A 17,872-nucleotide genomic window follows, 5' to 3' on the forward strand; every position below is an offset into this window, starting at 1 on the left:
CCTGCTTCACTTCCACATCTCATCTTCCACTGCTTTTCCAGTGAAAAGTTCAGCACGGAGTGCAGATACAAGAGCTGCACCAGCCGCATCCCTACCAGGTTATCCAGTGAAATAAAGGTGCTCTCGCAGCCCTGACTCAAACTGGTCAGCTCAAAAGTGCCATTGGAGAGCTCGTGCAAACAGTTTTCAAGCAAATCCAGTTACACTCAAAGGCAACTATATCTGTTGTTGTTCCACCTAGGGTAAATCTTCACCTAAGCATCAGATGCTTAAAACCCATCTTAACAGCTCGTCTTCCTGTGCCTCCTGTGTTTCCCTATCCCCTCCCAGTCTGGGGCAGCCGGGTATGGCTGTGATCTTGTCCATGCTGGGACGGTAAGATACAAATGACAGAGGAAGAAACTACAGGTTGACCTCATTGTCAGATAAAATCCATTATGCATGATTAAAACTTAACCAAATGCAATCACATTAAAAATGACTATCATGAAGTGCACCATGATTTACTGAGTAAATGAATGAGAAATTTATCTGAATAAAATAGTCCTAGCCCTGCTGCATTGGCAATGCATGATAAATTGCTGATTGTGAGAAGATCATTGCTTGCTGTTGGATGACATACATACATTGATTTTTCCTAACAACACTAATTAGCATAATAGCATCTCCACATATATTACCTAAAGTTTCCTCTTAGCAAGCAAGAATTATTTCAAGCCCTCAAGTCCCAAACTGCAAAGAATAAAGATGGAAAGGAAGGATTTACTAACTGCCCCCTTGTCCTTTATTATGTAGATCAAAGGTCCAACCCACTGGATCTTACTTAATCTTGAAGAGATGGGAACAACATTCAAGAAAGTGCAAGCATTGTGCAATTAAGCTGTGATCACAGTGGGTTGTTTTTTGCATAGTGGTGATCTAATTTTGAGAGGCCAAAAAAAAAGTCTTTGAGAAAGAAGAATCTAATCCTAAAGAACCAGAAAAAAAACCCCCACATTTCTCCAATTTCCTTCAGATGCACAGGGGGCAGCCCATGCAATCCTTATGTAAGTGCCCCCATTGACTAGGGCTGTGTAGGTGAGAAAGCACTCACCAAGTTGAAAAGGCAAAGCACAGTCTATTAATAGGCAAACAAAAGTGGTAGAATAAGTAAAGAAAATGGGGGAGAGAGAGTGCACATGATTCTCAATTAAGTGGAAATCAATCACAATAACCCACTTTTTTTTTCCTTTGAAAAATCTGAGAGGTGATAAAAGACCACCTTAAAAACAAAACAAAAAAACCCTTGCCACTCAGTGTGCTCTGCAGTACATGGATTTCAGACTTATCCATGAGGATTTCCCAGAAGTTCATGCTTTTTCCAGAGGAACATGCTCCTCAGGGGCATGAATATAACAGCTTATTTACCTACATTAACGATTGGGGTTTTTTTGGCACAGTACACTGTACGTAGAGCAGAGGACCTGAGCAGAAACAGAGGAAAGCAGACACCTAAGCTGCCTTTGGCAAAAGCAGCAATGCCGGAGTGCACCCAGCCTGCGCTGGCCATCCCACAGCTGCTGTTCACTATAGCAGTCGCAATATTGGGAGCTCTGCTGAGGTTACAGCCCCAACACTTCCACTCTGCTTTGACTTACATTGCCCAGAGCCAAAGCATGCATCCTCTCCAACACGAGGCTCCGCAGGGTGGCTGGGAGGCAGAGTGGGTCAGCAGGATGCTCAGGGCAGGTGAGTAGGTAATAAGCCGTATGAGGTTTGGCTTCTGCTGGTCTTTATTTGGCTTCCCCTGCCCAGCTGCAGTGGGAAACATCCCGTCCAGCGCAACGCGTGGCCACACGCACGCAGCAACAGGCACGGAAGAGAGTCAGGGGTGCGAGCAGCGCAGCTTTTACTTGGAGGCAGTAGAGCTTAGGGGCCCTGCTCCTTCCACATGCCCCTTTTCTCCTGAAGGGCTGCACTGGTACCCTTGTTTTTTACCCCTTCGCAAGCCCCCATCATTGCCACTGCTGTATTGTGACCTCCACGGCTTCACTAGCATTAAACTCATACGCTGGCAGTGCAGCTGCCACGCTGGCCTTCCCCAGCCAAAGCAGCCTCCCTCAAGCTGGGAGTGCATCTGCAGGTGACACCGGTGTCCCTTTCAGCAGGGCCCTTGGAAAACAGCCCACTCTTTACGTAACTGGACTCAAAGATTACTTGTTTTGGTAGTGGTTTTCGCTCTTATCTGCGGCCTGGGGAGGACTGAGGATGTAATCTCGGTGCTGTCTGCAAAACAGGTGCAGGAACCGGGCAAGGGCAAACGGAAACTTCTGCAACAGCGCAGCCGCTGACTTGACTTGCGTCATGGTGCGAAATCTCCGACATCTCCAACTGAAACTCAGAGCTTCATCGGCTTCAGACACACCAGCTTTTTGGTACTGTCCCATACATTTGCCCCACCATCATGTCTTTTACTGCATAGACTAAGGTTGGTGGATGTGAGCAGGCGCTTGGTGAAGCCACTGGTACTTCCCAGAAATACAGAGATGTTTCTTCTTGATTCTGGACTAGCAACCCCCATGTAGTAAGATGAATGAGGTAAATACAGCCTCAGAGCAACCATGTGTATTAAATTCTACTGTACATTCGTGTGCATCGTGTAATTTGTGACATATGTAGTAACTATTCCAGAAGTCTTAAAAGGCTTTAAGTATTTTTGTTCTACGTATCTCTCTGCAGGAACAGTGAAGCTGTCTTCAAATGATGAGACTGGTTTCACATGACATGAAGGGCAAGAGAAAGTATCATTAATACAGCTTAAAAGTCACACCTTCCCCTCCCCCCCATCACTTAAAATCGCTTTTCCATCTGTAAGAATGCAAGGGCTTGTAAGACTAATTTACTGCCTTCTACTGTGAGAGACAAATCCTCAAGGTATGGGAAACTACATGTCACTGGCAATTTAACAACAGAAAACTCCAACTTTTTTATTTTTGTTTTAGCCATCTGTGATAAGGGTACACTGCAAACAATCTTCATCCAGTGAAGCTGCTCCATAGTTTGCAACTTTAAAGTCCTGGTTGAGATGGATTAGTGGGCAGACTGAAGGTGGAGTGGCCAAATTTATCACATGGATGGTGCCACCACATTAGTGAGATTATAGCTAAGATCCCCCAGTCCTTCATATGTCTCTCATGACTGGTTAAAAAAACGTTTAATATGACAACAAATATTTCATACTATTTCCATCTGCCAGAGGTATACAGACCACAGAAAGCCGTGGTGTCTACAGTGATTTCCTGCACACTTGTGACAATACCAAAAAACAGGCCTGTGCTATTAATGGATAAGAAGGGGAGGCAGAAAAACAAAAGCTGGATGAGACGAAACAGAGGGTAAACTTGAGCAGGGAGCTTAGAGAGAAAATTAGAAAAATGGCTCATGGAATAGCGGGGGAGAGTAAAGGAACAGACAAATAATACAGGGCAGGTTTAAAAAAGTAAAAAACTTAACCTGCTGGACTCAGAGGGAAGGATATACACAGTGGAAAAATAATTCCCTGTAAAGTGCATGTTGGGCAATCTCAGGAATTTTGCTTTCTCTAGGCAATACTATGTACAAAAAAATAATTTAAAATGCAGATTCTTTTGAGGATCTTAACTCTCAAGCCTGTAAGGAACATCATGTCAGAAAGCAGGAGTCATGTTCTCAGGGCAGACTTTATAGTCCTTCTACGCTGACCCTTTCAAACGATTTTTCTTTCTGTTTTTTTCAAGACATTGTCTTTCCCTCAGTTTCTCCAAACAGCATAAGGAAACAAGAGACAGGTTAAAGGTATACCTCTGTTTTTCAAAAAAGGACATTTTAGCTAGCCACAAGGAACCTGGCAGAACAGATTTTACAGAAGGATACTAGCGTGAGCAGCCAAAGACTAAGCTTCTGGAGTGAGGAATAGACTTTAATATTGCACAAGTGTGAAACAGAAGTGATAAAGAGACAGAGAAAACATTAACACATTATTTTGTGACAGTGCTGCTGGACTTGGGCTTGCTTTCTTAAGATACTTGACCCTCTCTAGACAGCTCCCACTCTTACTATAGAGCAAGAACTGCTAACAAGCTCCCACCAGCTGTAAATGAGGAAGCCACCTGTTTGGAAGATGTGTTGACACAAAATGGGTGGTTTCCTCACTATGTGTAAGATACACTTGCAGGCTAATGCATGCAAAATTTTCCTCACACACATGAAAAGGGGCTAAATAAGTGCAGGAGGACTCAAGAATACAAGTATGCACACACTACCTGAGAATGAAGAACGTAGGGACCAACAGACTGCTTTCCCTCCTTAGTAACAGTTGGCTGTCTCAGACTTAATACTAAGTTGCTGAACAATAACATAAAAACGGCAAGTTTCCCACTGCCCATGAGGAATGAAATCTTTGCTGAGAGCGCAGAAGCCACATTCTTTAGCAAATTAGATGCATCAGCTGGGATTTGGCAGAACCTCCTGCATGCAGGACTCCAAATCTGCACTTAACCACTTACTGGGACAGTCTTTCAAGAGGTATTAAGTGTTCCTACTATGGACACATGCACATTGCAGACATTAGGAAATCTTTCTGGAGGGAACACACATGCCAATAGCATAATGCTTCTAGGTAGCACTGGGCTTGAATATCCAAACATGCTGTGGAAAGCACCAGAATAAAGATCCACGTAGATAAAAGACAAAATAGGAATTCAGAAGTGCAAGGTACACTTCACTGTTGAGCTGGAACATCATAGCTGGCTGGGTAGCCTAGACTGCTCATCAAAGCACACTCCTTCACACAGACACAGATTAGGCATAATATGTGAGAGAGAGAACATGAAGAGCAGAAGTTGCACTTGAGGCTTTGAACGCACACCAACATCTGTTCCGGCACTGCAGTGCTGCACCGCTCTGGGATCGGGTGGCTAAGCCGTCTGCTGATGGCTCAGAAGCAGGCTCTAGGTCACACTGCTTTAGTGAAGGGGCAGAAAAGCTGCTGATAAGATATGCCCAAAAAGGTATGTTAGCCACAAAGGAGTATGTACATGCAAATTCAAAAAGAGCTGTTGGGCTTCACGTGTAAACAGTGACGTCGTCTGCTCACACGTTCAGAACACGCCTGAGCTACAAGTCAAAGGTGAGTGAAAATGAGCTACTAAAGATGTGACTATTACTTTTCCTCTGAAAATATGAGTGTTACTTGGTCCTAAATTCCTAGTTGGAACATTAATCAGTACTTACTGATGTTCTCCTCAAGCAAAAGAGCTGAGCTGTATTCATGCTCTTGGGACAAACAAGCAGCCTCTTTTCAGCACCACTGAAATGCTGCTGAGAGGGGGAGGTTGTTTAAGGAACACGGGGATTAGGACAGAGCATGGGATTTTCTCTTTCTGGCAGTGCTCAGCGTCCCATAAGATATTTGTACGCTTTAGCTTCTCTCCCTGTGCCCTTCTTCCTCTTCTGCCATTTCCTGCACCTTGCAGAGTTGCACAGATAGTTGGGGACAACTTCAATTGTGGCACTTCTGATTTTTTGAGCTCTTCACAGTGCTACCCAAAATGAAGCTGTCACCGTGTGTAATCTTTAATCAGCTGCAAGATCTCTGAGGTGGGCACCACCTCTTCTGACACGTGGCTCCCACACCTAGCACAAAGGCCCAGACTGAGCACCACCACAGCAGAAATACCAATTTCCCCATTACACTGGTAACTCTGGTGATAGGTATGGTGGGAGAAGAACCCGAGGGTTTGCCCTGCTCTCCTCTCCCCCGCTCCCCAGCCTGGCTCTCTATGAGCACCAAAGCTCAGCCTTGGAAACACGGCAGCCCTTCTGACCTAGCCTCCCCAAAAGCCAGTGCCTTTCCCAGTCAGCCAGCAAACAGGACGGAGGAGCTTGGTGCAGGAGACAGCAAAGGAGGATGCACACAGCATGGGGTGCTGCCCACGCTCCCACCCCACAGCACACAGCCCTCTGGGGGGAAGCAGATCCCATGCCGACCTTCCGTAACTCACCTCCCATGGTGTCTCTTCTTCTGTTTACCTGAGCATAGAGCTTTGGGCAGGGAAGGAGTCACCTACATGTCACAGGACCCCCAAAAAACCCCCACACACAACTGAAAAAAAAGAGAAGAACAGGATGGAGCTTGCTTTTAAAGTAACCACAATCTATTAATAGTTCAAAATAGGCTTTTTTATTACAGGATACCCTACAACCCTTACCCTTATCGACTGATTGTTTGACCTTAACAGACAGAAATCAGAGCAGAGTGAGAATGCAGGAAAGAAAAAGGGGTCCTTGACAGAGCAGGCTGGGTGACCACCGAAGCCTGTGGTGGGAGCAGAAACTGCATGAAACGTACTTAACCGAGTGAAGCAGCAGAGCCATTGCATCTCTCCTGTGGCAAAGGGAGCATGGGTAAGGGCACTGCTTATTCAGGAATAGTTCTTGTGGCAAGAATATTTCTATATGTAAAATGAATCTTTTCCTCAAATACTAACAAAAAAATTTACAAGTTTGCTTGGAATTCAATCTCATTTTGTATAAGCCCCTACTATGGGAGGGAGACGGAAAAAGAGATGGAAAGAGAATTTTTAATCCAGTCTCCAGTTTTTTTAGCAAAGGTTCAGAAAGACAGTGAGGGTATACTTAAATTGGAGAATAAACTCCCAGACTACCTGGAAGAGGCTTCCTTAGCAAAGGGATTTGCTAACAGTTTGTTCCCTGCAGAAAATAATAGTCAAAAGGCCATTTTAAATCTAGTGTCAGCAGAGATGAAGAAAACAACACCCAGGCTTAGAAGTGCTGCGAAGGGTAGAAACACAGCCTGAACAGAGGCAGTCCAGTTCATCTTTTACAATCAGTACAGGAAGCGCTTAAGGGTCTAGCTCTCATTAATCTAAAGCACATTGCTATATGCCTGATGGAGACATCCCTTATTTATTTATAAACAGATCTTTCAAAATGATAGGGAAAAAAAAAAGACACTTTAAATGGTTCTTCTGTAGAAACATGGTAGGTCTGTGTATCTTCAGATCCAAAACGGAACAGTAAGCGCTAGCAGGAGGCCACTGTGACATGGCCCCCCTTGCTGACAGTAGAGGCGCGCACTGTACAACACATACCCCGTACAATGGTTGTACGTCTGACTTGGAAGGTGTCCCCTGCAGGACTGCCCGCAGCACAGGAAACGGGTGGACAGGTGCAAAGCCTTCCCTGGCCTTTCTAGCAAAGCCTCTTCTCTTCCAAAATTAGTTGTAAGGCTTGCTTGATTCCCTTTACCGGCAAGGGGAAGCTGACCACTGACCTCAGCACAGGCTAGCATGAGACCCAGAAGGTCGGGAGGAGGAGGAAGAAGAGATCTTCCTTGTGCCTCCGAAACAGAGATGAAATAGATGCCTCCCTAGCCCTGGATCTGTGCTGCTAGATCTGGTCAGGAGCTGGTGACGACTTCATTACTGCTGTTAGCTGCAAGGTCTAACAAATCCACTCCATGCAGAAAATGCACATGCAGCCTCCTTGTTGGTGGCAAATGAAGCAATTTCGGTACACACTGAGCAATTACTTCACCCGTGTCCTCAGTACAGATAGTAACTTGGAAACAATGCCATTTGCTTCTTTGAGGTGTCTCTTCTAAAAGGACTACATGATGTGTTAGAAATACAAACGCAACCAAAGAGAAGCTTCCGAGAAAGAGGTCTGGAGTTGCACCACAACCTCAATGGTCCGGCCGGGTAGCACGAGAACAGATGACACTGAAATGGAGGGTAAGGAAAATCCCCAGTATTACATCATATGATCTGACAAGTTTTCCTTTAAGTTTAATTTTCTAGAGTCAAGAGGGTGAGGGAGAATCAAAGCTTTACTTTAAAAAGGAAACTTCTGTCTCAGGTGGACAAATTAAAACTGGAAAACAAGAATCCCAGCGGTTCTGAAAACCAGAATACAACTACCACCACCATTCCCAATATATATTATTTTTATCAGCTCATGATTTTAAAGCAATTTTACAATTTCTGAATATTTATGACCAGCAGTGTTATGTGGCACAAGTTGACTTTTTTTTTAAGACATTCAGACTTATGTATTCATTAATTTAAATAGAAATAGAGATTCCTCTAAAATTAAGGTCTAATTAATATTTCTGAGATGTTGAGAAGCAAATGGCAAACTTGGGAATTATGGAAGGAAAATGAAAATACGAGGGCAAGAAGTACTCTAAATGTCCAATATCAAGAAAAAGGTAAACTTAAGGACAGTCATGGTCTTAGACAAACCACACAGGACAAATTAAAACTCCAAAATATTACCTAAGGTGCAAGCTGTGATCAAATCTGCATCCTGGTTGGGCCATGCAGGATCAGAGACTGGAAAGAAAGTGATGAGACCAAGTCACGCCAAAATGCTCAGACAAGCACTCTGTGAGCTCTGGCAGCCAGCTGGCTGAGACACTAAATGGTAAACAGACAAAGCACACTGCCAAGGATGGGAACCTTAGTCTTAGTCTTTGGATTAAGTCTTCTCTCAAAATGAAAACAGAAAATAACAGAAACCAACTCACGAGCTGAACCCACTTGTCTACATCAAAACACGACAGGTACCATTTTGCAACAAACGCTTTTCCTGGTCCACAGAGAGTAAAGGCGTCAATGGATGACTGGATTTACCCCTGTAGCAAATGCACCGATTCTTGGAGGCGACCACTGAGGTGGAGGAAGCAGGACAGGACGGAGGACTTTTGATTTTCCACAGAACATTAGAACACTGTTATATGAAGAAAAGGCTATGTGGATCTTTCAGTCACCATCTAGCACTGAAAGCATCGACGTTTTCATTCTAAATTAATTATGCCGATGCTCACAGGGCAGCAAACTAGACTGTGGAAGAGCACAGCAGTGGGGAGAGCAGGGTATAAACATCTCAGTATGTTCAGCAGTGCTGTATCACCAGCTTATAACAGATCTAACCATAAAAGTGGGTGGAAAGGACAGAGTTTTGCACCATGTGTATATTAACATTAAGAACATATACAATAAACATGAAAAGTTACAGAGGTTCATGGACAATAAGAAATGGATTATGGCTGGTATTGCTGAAAGCAGGTGGAATGGGTCATGAGACTGGAAAATTAAAATTGATGATGATAACTTGCACTTTAAGGAGAAAATAGCCAAAAAAACCCTAACAAACCCAAAACATATTTTACTTTATGTAAAAATATGCTGCTACTAGCTATAGACATTTCAAAATCACAGTGCTTCGCAATTCCAGTCGTAACTAATAAAACTAAAAGAGAGTTGGTTGGCACATGTTGTATCATCAGACTAACAGGCCTCACTAAATAACAGAATGAACTGCTCTTTATGTAGCAATCTAGCTCATGTAGGAAGAAAAAAATATGCTATCATGGTGACTTCAAAGTAAGGGACATTTAATATACATGTCGTGCAGCCAGTAACACAAATTTTCTGTTTCTAAAAGTAATGGAGGACAATTTCCTTAGAGATGAGAATAACTCACACTCTGAGTCTTTGAGAAACTAGACAAGAAGCAAATCACACAACAATGTATTTTAACAAATCTTGAAGAAGTATGGAAGTTTTTAAGAACCAAAGATTTACCACTACAACTACGATATTTAAAAAGAGGAAAAGATTGGTTATTCCGACACATTTTCTAGCAAAACAATGGAACAACTGGTTTCAGTTCTCTACCAGCAATGACTCGGAGGACAAAACAGGAATACTGGTCAGCATGGTTTCAGAAAAGTAGGTTTCACTGAAGACATCTATGGTTTTCGTATGGTAAGATGATTGGTTCAGTTAGGGCATGGGAGCAGTGCTCTTATACTTCTGATTTTGCGAGGCTTAGACTAGAGAAAAAACTTAGTATTGCAGAGGAACATTTACCATATGGAATGAACAAAGTATGTATTAGGCTAAAAAGTACACGCCCACGAAGTGAGGAATACCAACAAGCCAAAATTTGGGTTTCAGGAATATGCCATGGAGATCTGATCCTAGCCAAGTGCCGTCCAACATTTGTTTCTAGTGATGTTTCTTAGCTAACATGACCTCCTTCCCAACGCAATGGGCAGATGACAGCAGGAACAGTAAGAAGCCCAGGCTACTGCTTACAAATCGCCTGTTGAGATGGTCGGAACCCATCCGAGCACATTTCAATTACCTGTCTGTCCTTAGGAGTCTGTGGAAGACTGGTTTCTGGGGAGCAAATTTTGGCATTTGTAAAAGCCAGGCACAACATCTGAACTCCGGGGCAAACCTTTTGTGGAAAACAGTGTCTACGAGTCAAACATAGCATAGACGGGTGCTCACTACATCTCTACAGACTGTTCAGCAAGTGATCCTCACAGTCTCAGTCTTTACTTCCATTCCAGCTTGTCTCCCCTAAAATCTGGTAAGACAGTTGTGTTTCTGCCACACTTCCATGCAGTGACTACAAATCTGTAGATCTTCTTTACTTTCAGGTAGGCTTTTAAAAAGGGCCAAATCCCAGAACATCAACAATCTCTTTTTCTCACTATCCCAAAGATAACCTTCAAAAAAGTATACAACGTTTTACAATTCCACTAACAAACTTTTGGAGATGTTCTCTGGACACAGATCTCCCTTTATCCTTCACATCTAAAACTGGGCTGAGCATATAATGCATCTTGAATTTATAAGATTAAAACAAAAGACAGAAAAGAGAACATAAAGATACTCTTCCAGAATGGTGTAATTTCTCCTCTTCATTCACATCCCCCCAATTTCAAACAACGTAACTAGTGGTTTCAATAGGAACTATAATTGCAGCATCCTCGCAGTCCCATGCAGGCAAAGAGCTGCAGTCTAGTTTTATTTTTCTTACACCCACGGAGAATTCTGTTTTGTTTCAACCTCTCATTACTCTCCTCACTCACTTGGCTCCAAACATCAAATTCTGTCTCAGCCATTCAACATCTATTCTGTTGGGTTGCTTTTTTCTCTTACCATCGTGCATACATATTGAACAGCTGGAACCAAGAAAAGGCACAATTAATGATTTTGAAATTTTCCAAAGAAAATGTTTTTACTTTTCCCCGATTTGAAATTACTTTTTGGTTTAAAGGGGGAAAAAAAAAAAAGAAAAGGAAAAAAGTGCCTCCCATAAAACCTTACATATACCTCAAAAACTAAATGGAACATTTTAGGTTAAACAAAGCTCTGATTTTTGAGGGAGGATGTTGGTTTACGCTTGCTTGCTTTTTTTCTTGAATCACATAAAAGGCCTAAACAAAGCCCCTGTTGCATCTTGGTGTGAAACCAATTTCTTTTATTATCACATGGGAACCAGAATAGCAGCGGACCTCTAGCCCTCAAATACCTAACAAGTTACCAGCCCCAGTGAAAATCTGTACTTGCTGTTTTAGCCCATAGCCACAGATAAGCAAGAATGAAAGAACCAGCCAGGAAAAGGAAGAGGCTGAAGGGCAATACCTGCCACATACTCACAAACCACCAATTGGTTTTAGGGCAGATCAGGGTGCATGGGGCAAGGCAAAGAGCAGAGATTTCTAAGTACAAGCCTGACAAAGTGGAGAACGGGCAGGCATGAGGGAACACCAGTAGCAGGACAGAGCCTTGCTGAAGGTACATGGGTCAGCATCCGACCATGGTTTTAACAGTCAATTCCACAAAAAGCGGTCTGAATTATCTTTGGGCTAACCCTGGAAAAATTACCAACTCCAAAATCCAAACAAGTATCTGCTTCGTGGAAAAACAGACAAATACCCCAAATCCAGTGCTCCTGTGAAGAGAACAAGCTATAGTATAAAACAGATGACATCGTGGTTCAGGGCACATGGGTTGTTCAGCATCAGCGTAATAACCACAGTGCCAGTACCAGTCCTGGATCTGCACAGCAAAGCAAAGGACTAACACATCTGGCAGGAAGAGTTTCAACACCACCAGCGTAGAAAGCCTTTAAAGAAATCCTACTTTTGTTGGATACTAGTTTTGCTACGTAAGCTGCTAATTTAGCACTCTGCCTGTCCAACCACCCACATGGATATTGAGCTGCATGGCTTCTTCTCTCGCTGCTCACCTCTCTTTATGAGAGTATGCAAGTGATGCTTGGCAAGCCCAGGACACAAGCGCAGAGCACCAGCACTGACATGTTAGTAGGACAGTCAGGGGCAACTGACCTCCACAGAGCATTTGCAAGCTCCCAGCTGGACTGAAGAAATGGTGTGTCTTTCTAAAGTACGCTCAACAACTGAAGCAATGAGTGCATGTAAAAATCCTGCTTATTAACAACAGAACTACCTTAGGCCCAAGTGGACATGGGTTTCATCAGTGTACGTAGTGCATGTATGCACACAATTAGCCATACTTGAATTCTGCAGCAGTACACAGAAAATACGACCAGGTGTTTTTCTACATGTCTGACATTCCCTAAATCACCTTCTGATTCTCTAATATGCCCTTGTAATAGTCACCTGACAGAAATACATGGTCAGTGGTAATCACGAGATGCAATAGCTGGATATTTTTTTTCCCCTTAAATGCCATTTATTAAATCCTCATGATTATTTCTCACACACACACACACACACGCACTTCTACAATTCTGTGTCAAAGACCAAAACTACAATCAAAGTAGAAATTATAAACTGACTGACAGATATATTCACTTTACAATCAGAAATGTGTTTCAAACTGAAGAGTGCAATTTCCGTATTTTCCATAAATGATCTGGCAAGTCTGACCATCAACATCGTGCAGTAAGTAGCAGAATCAGATAATCTGCATCAGTCTGGATTTAACTCAATGATATCAACATACCGTTCTTACCACATCTGCAAAAAACAATCCGTTTCCACCAAGCACATTTCACAATAATAAGCTTTACCATTTTCCACAGAAAAATGCTTCTCGGGGAAGCAGGAAGGGAAGGAATAAAGAAATACATTACAGAAACCTATTATTTCAAACTTCCTCACCAAACAAAAATCCCCTCAGTGTAGACAAGCAGGTTGCACAAGCAGTGAAGGGACCTTTCTACATCTACATACAAGCAAGAAGTCCCTCAACCTGACTGGGTCAACAAACATGAATTGCACATAACATATAACAAAGTATGGCTTTGCCTTAAGTTTCTTCTTTATAAGATACCGAAATCACTTAATATCTGGCCTTGTTTTTGGAAGAATGTCTAGCTGTATCCAAATATCTAGGTTTTCCTACATTAAAAAAAAGGAACTGAATGAGATTAGATACATGGAATCTTGGCTTCCTGTTCACACTGGAGAACTGCAGAGAGATATTAACATGAATTTCTCAACTTATGAAATGGAGCAGATGACATTAACTCTTTCACATACACAGTTTGTCCTCTCAACTGTTTGATGGCTCTTTGAGTTCAACACATTTAACAAAAACAAAGAAAAGAAACAATAGAGCATTAGACAGCCTGACCAAATATCCTCTGCCTCTCAGTTATAACCTGACAAATTCTGTAGCTCAGATTACAATCTGAGTTTTATGTCATTATCACAGTATTTCTCTAGATAGTCTTCACAAAAAGAAGAGGCTTTAGACCAGCTATTTCTAATGCAACATTAGAATTCACACACAGATACGACCCTTTGAGCTGTCACCATACATACTGAACCAAAAACAGGAGGCAGATGAACATTTCTTTTTGTTTTGCAATTAATTTTAAACAATGTGATGGGCTCTGACCTGGTAAAGCTCCTGCTCCTCCTATTGGTAGATCCCCAAACTCCACAGGCTGAAGAAATGACAAATTTTTCTGTATTTCTACATGCATTACGGTGTGAGTCACAGTTAAACAATACTCAGAAGGATGTACTCCTTGTAGGTGGTGTGGAAACAGCTCATTTGGTAAAAAGCTGTTAGCTAAATCTATCAACCAACAATTCTATTACTGTCCTATTGTATCAGAATTCCTGACATGTTTTGGTGGCACATACCTTCTGTGAAGGCATTGCCTAATTTGTGAACTAATTATTAACTTAATTTAATTGTTTTTAAAACCCTTAAAACAACATTCAGAAAACTTCTTCTCAAGCCTTTCCGTGACACCAGTGTGCAGATCTTTACAGGGCTGTGCAACTAAGAATACCCAGCTGACCTCAGAGGCGACAGGGCATTACTATAACCGTTACTCAAATCAGTTATTAATTCATTCCAAAGCATTCCCCAAGCCTGCCAGCTACTGATCCAGAGGTTAGCATGGAATGTATGTGACACAGTGATGCCAAGTCACTCAAGCCAACATGGCTTTAGCCTCTTGCTAAAAGACTCTACAGTTTCATAACAATAAAATACTTGAGGCTGCTAAAGACTGCTTGAAAGTCCTGGAATAAACCATCTCCTTTCACGCATGGTTCAAGCACCACTAAAAGCAATCAGTTGTGCTTACTTCTTCCAGTGGAAACCAAAGGCACTCAGCACCCAAAATGTCCTTCCTTTGTTACCTAAGCCAAAATGCCAAAGATGCTGTTTAAAGCTGGCTGGATCCCTGCCTCAAAGAAGAAGGGGCCAACCACTCTTTTTGTTACAATGCGAACTACACTCTGGAAACTAAGCCATGCAGTGGTTTAGGATCCAAAAGTATCAAGTCTTACATTATGACAAAAAGGAAACAAACCCTCCAAGGAGGTCCACTTCCGACCCAAAACTTCCAAGAGTGACCCTAAGCACTCATCAGTAAAGTACAGGGAACGACTGCTAGTTCAGAAACACAGCCATTTAACAACATTTCTAAAGCATAATGAACATCATCTCAGTAATTTCTTAAAACGATCAAGCTCCAAAACCACATGAAAACTCCAAGAAGAGTCTGCAATGACATTCCATACTTCCCAGGAGAAAGAGACCACACAAAGAGTTACTAAGCCTTCATATCAGCCTCTTTTTGGTTGCCCACGTATCACGCACTCACGCTTACCTGACCAAGGGAAGGAAGTGCTGCATACGCCATAGGCTGGGTCATCATTCCTTTCTGTTTCATGATGAGCATGCGTTTCTGTTCCTCGCTCAGGTGCGCCATCTGAGCTTGCATCTGCGGCTGCTGGGACTGCTGCTGCTGGATGTACGGCATCATGGGGTTCTTGCTGGGATTTGCCATTGGCGGGGTCATCCTCTGACTCAGCTCAGCATTGAAGTGGGTCAGAGGTTTGGTGTTGCCGTAAGAAAGCATATTGGGCTGTTTGCTTAAGGAGTTTGTGCCCAGGTTATTTGGCTGCTGACTGATCATATTCATGTGATTTTGAGGGAGGTAGTTATTAATTGTGGTCTTCTGTGGATTGTTTGCCATAGGAGGCACTATTGGGTTTTGGTTGTTAAAGGCTTGGGGATACATCATTGGACTATTTGGTTTGTCTGCACTGAAGGGTCCTCCGTATGGACTAGATGGAGGGCCCACAGGTGACCAGCTTGAGGCTTGATTTGGATGCTGCTGCTGCTGCTTCTGCTGCATGAGCTTAGCTCTTTGCTGCTGCTGGGCTGCCATTTGCTTGAGCTGTTCAGCTGGAGACAAGTCAGCGCTTGGCATATTCACAGGCCCAGGCCCTGATCCCGCCACAGTTGCTGCTGCTGGATTCATAAGGTAGCCATTTCCAGATCGCGTCTGCGTCTGGCCTGGAGTGTGTGCCTGGCTAGGAGTTTGAGGTGACTGAACAACACAGTTTGCTGGTGAGCCGGCGGCGACTGGGGCTGACGGGGCGCTGGACACAGAAGCTATGCTAGAAGCTGTGGAGACATTTGAAAACGGAGGACCGGAGGAAGAAGGCCTCACCTGGGGAGACCCTAATGGGACATGAGCAAATGGAGAATGAGATGGATCGCTCTTCACGCTTGCACTTTCTTGAGTCTCTGTGGCAGGCCTGGGAAATTCCGGCTCCTTCTTCTCTTCAAAGTCTTCGTTGAACAAATCTTGTATATCATCTTCTGGAACAGTGTTTGCCAGTTCGTCTATTAGCTCCTGCCACTCTTGATCGTTCAGGTTAATGTCTGAGAAGAGCTTGTTCTGATTTGAAAGAGATGTTTCAGAAGTGTCTATGCAGCTGGGGTCATCCAAAGGCTCTTGCTTTAGCTCCTTGTTCTGCAGGATGTTAAAACCATCGTCTAGCTCATTGCAACCATTAACAGGGAGCTTTATCTCAGAAAGTCCACCGTTTTTACCCAAGTCTTCTAGACCACTACCATGAGTTGCACTGTTCTGTAGGGGTAGGGGAGCTTTCATGTCAAGCTGATGAAGAGGAGAAACAGCAGGCAAAGGCAAATTATTGGGCAAGCTGTTGATTGCCTCAATGCCTGGTACATCCTTCCGTATCCGCTTGCTAGTCGGAGAAAAGCTCCCATCACAAACTCCATTCTGCTGTTCTCCATTGAGAGGTGAACGTGCGCCTTCCAACTTCCTTTTGACTGTCTCTTGAAGCTTAAAGAAAAACAACAGGAAAAAAAAAATTAACCAGTTGCAGAGACAAAAAAAAGTGCTGATGACCCTTGCGACAGATACTCCTCATCAAGCCTAATAGTGACAATAAGGTTTAAAAACTGATTAGGAAGTTTCTTTGATTTCCTTGTTAGGCCTTGATCAATTTGAGAAGATGGTCTAAAGCCAAAAAGGAAGAAAACAAACAAAGAAACAAAGAAAAAACAACCCCCTCAAAAAAACCAAAACCAAACCTGCCCCTGAATAGGAGAGCAGAACTGTGAAATAAGTCTGTGCTCTCCAAACTATGGAGCAAACTGAAGAATTCAACTTTTTGGTGCCTAACAGAGTCATAAGACTTAAGCAGTGCCTAATACAGTGAGAAGTCTTAAACTAGACCAAAAAAAAGAAACACTAAGATTTACTATTTACTCTGAAAATCTTCTTGTTGGAAGTTTCTAGAAGGTTCTTGAAACATACCTACAGTACAATTGATTGATTAGTTGTACTGAAACACGTGTTGTTGACACTAAATTTTTTTTAGAAAATTCATTAACATAGTTTAATTTGATTAGCCCTCTGGTCTTGGCTACAAAATATATTGAGAATCAGTTTTAAGTGAGGAAAAAAACATACCTACCCTAACAAATAGAAGGCACTTTGCATCAAATAACAAAAAAAGGAAATAACCTGTGTGCTAGGAGCTAATGTAAAAGGTAAATAACTAAAAGAAATGATAGCAAGACAAATCTCCAGGAAAGCAATTAAATTAGAATATAAGAATATTATTTTAAAAGTGTATTAATATAAGCTTTAATTCAGGTTAAAAGAAGCAGAGCAGAGCACTGTAACAACATACAGTCCTCTTCTATCACACCAAACATTAAGTCCTCTGCTTATGTATCAGGCTAAAAAAAGCATCCCTCTCTGGCTAAGGCAAAAAACAATAGTGGGTAGGGGAGGAAGCAAAGAGGTCACAGCTCTAGCGAACGCCTTCAGGACACACTTGCATCCTTGATACTAGAACAATAGAAGACAAAATACTGAAAGATTTTATCAATTTTTAAAGTATTTTTACTGGTATGAAAATCCCAGACTCACAGCTCCCACCCCTTCCCTAACCTAGAGGTTCTCAACCTTCTTTCTTCCCACAATCCAGATCCCATTTATTTCTCCCACCCCAGAGCGCTAGTTCCCCTTTCATCCCCTGCATAAGACAGGCAAGCAAATCCATATCTCATCCCCATTTTAGAGGGAGCAGTTCCAAGAAGGCTGTGCCCTTCTCTTGCCCTTCAGGCCTGCACAGCCTCTTCAGCATGCAAGGCAGAAGGACATGGCCAACGCACTCGTCGCTGTAGTCTCAGCTGAACACGCGTGGGACACTAAGCTACGTGCTGGTCCTCTGCAGAGATGTGACCTTTTT

The 17,872-nt window shown here is 42.8% G+C and overlaps 1 protein-coding gene across 1 annotated transcript; it reads right to left on the bottom strand.

Moving 5' to 3' along the window:
* Positions 1 to 14,961: 14,961 nt before the first annotated feature.
* LOC104617331 (mastermind-like protein 3) lies at positions 14,962 to 16,452 on the bottom strand (the record flags this gene model as incomplete). Its single annotated transcript, XM_010282614.1, has 1 exon — positions 14,962 to 16,452. A coding segment is annotated over one exon (1,491 nt), but the record flags the coding sequence as incomplete, so codon positions are not given.
* Positions 16,453 to 17,872: the final 1,420 nt, after the last annotated feature.

Source organism: Phaethon lepturus, unplaced genomic scaffold (genome assembly GCF_000687285.1).
Source record: "Phaethon lepturus isolate BGI_N335 unplaced genomic scaffold, ASM68728v1 scaffold39742, whole genome shotgun sequence".
Classification (NCBI taxonomy): Eukaryota; Metazoa; Chordata; class Aves; order Phaethontiformes; family Phaethontidae; genus Phaethon; species Phaethon lepturus.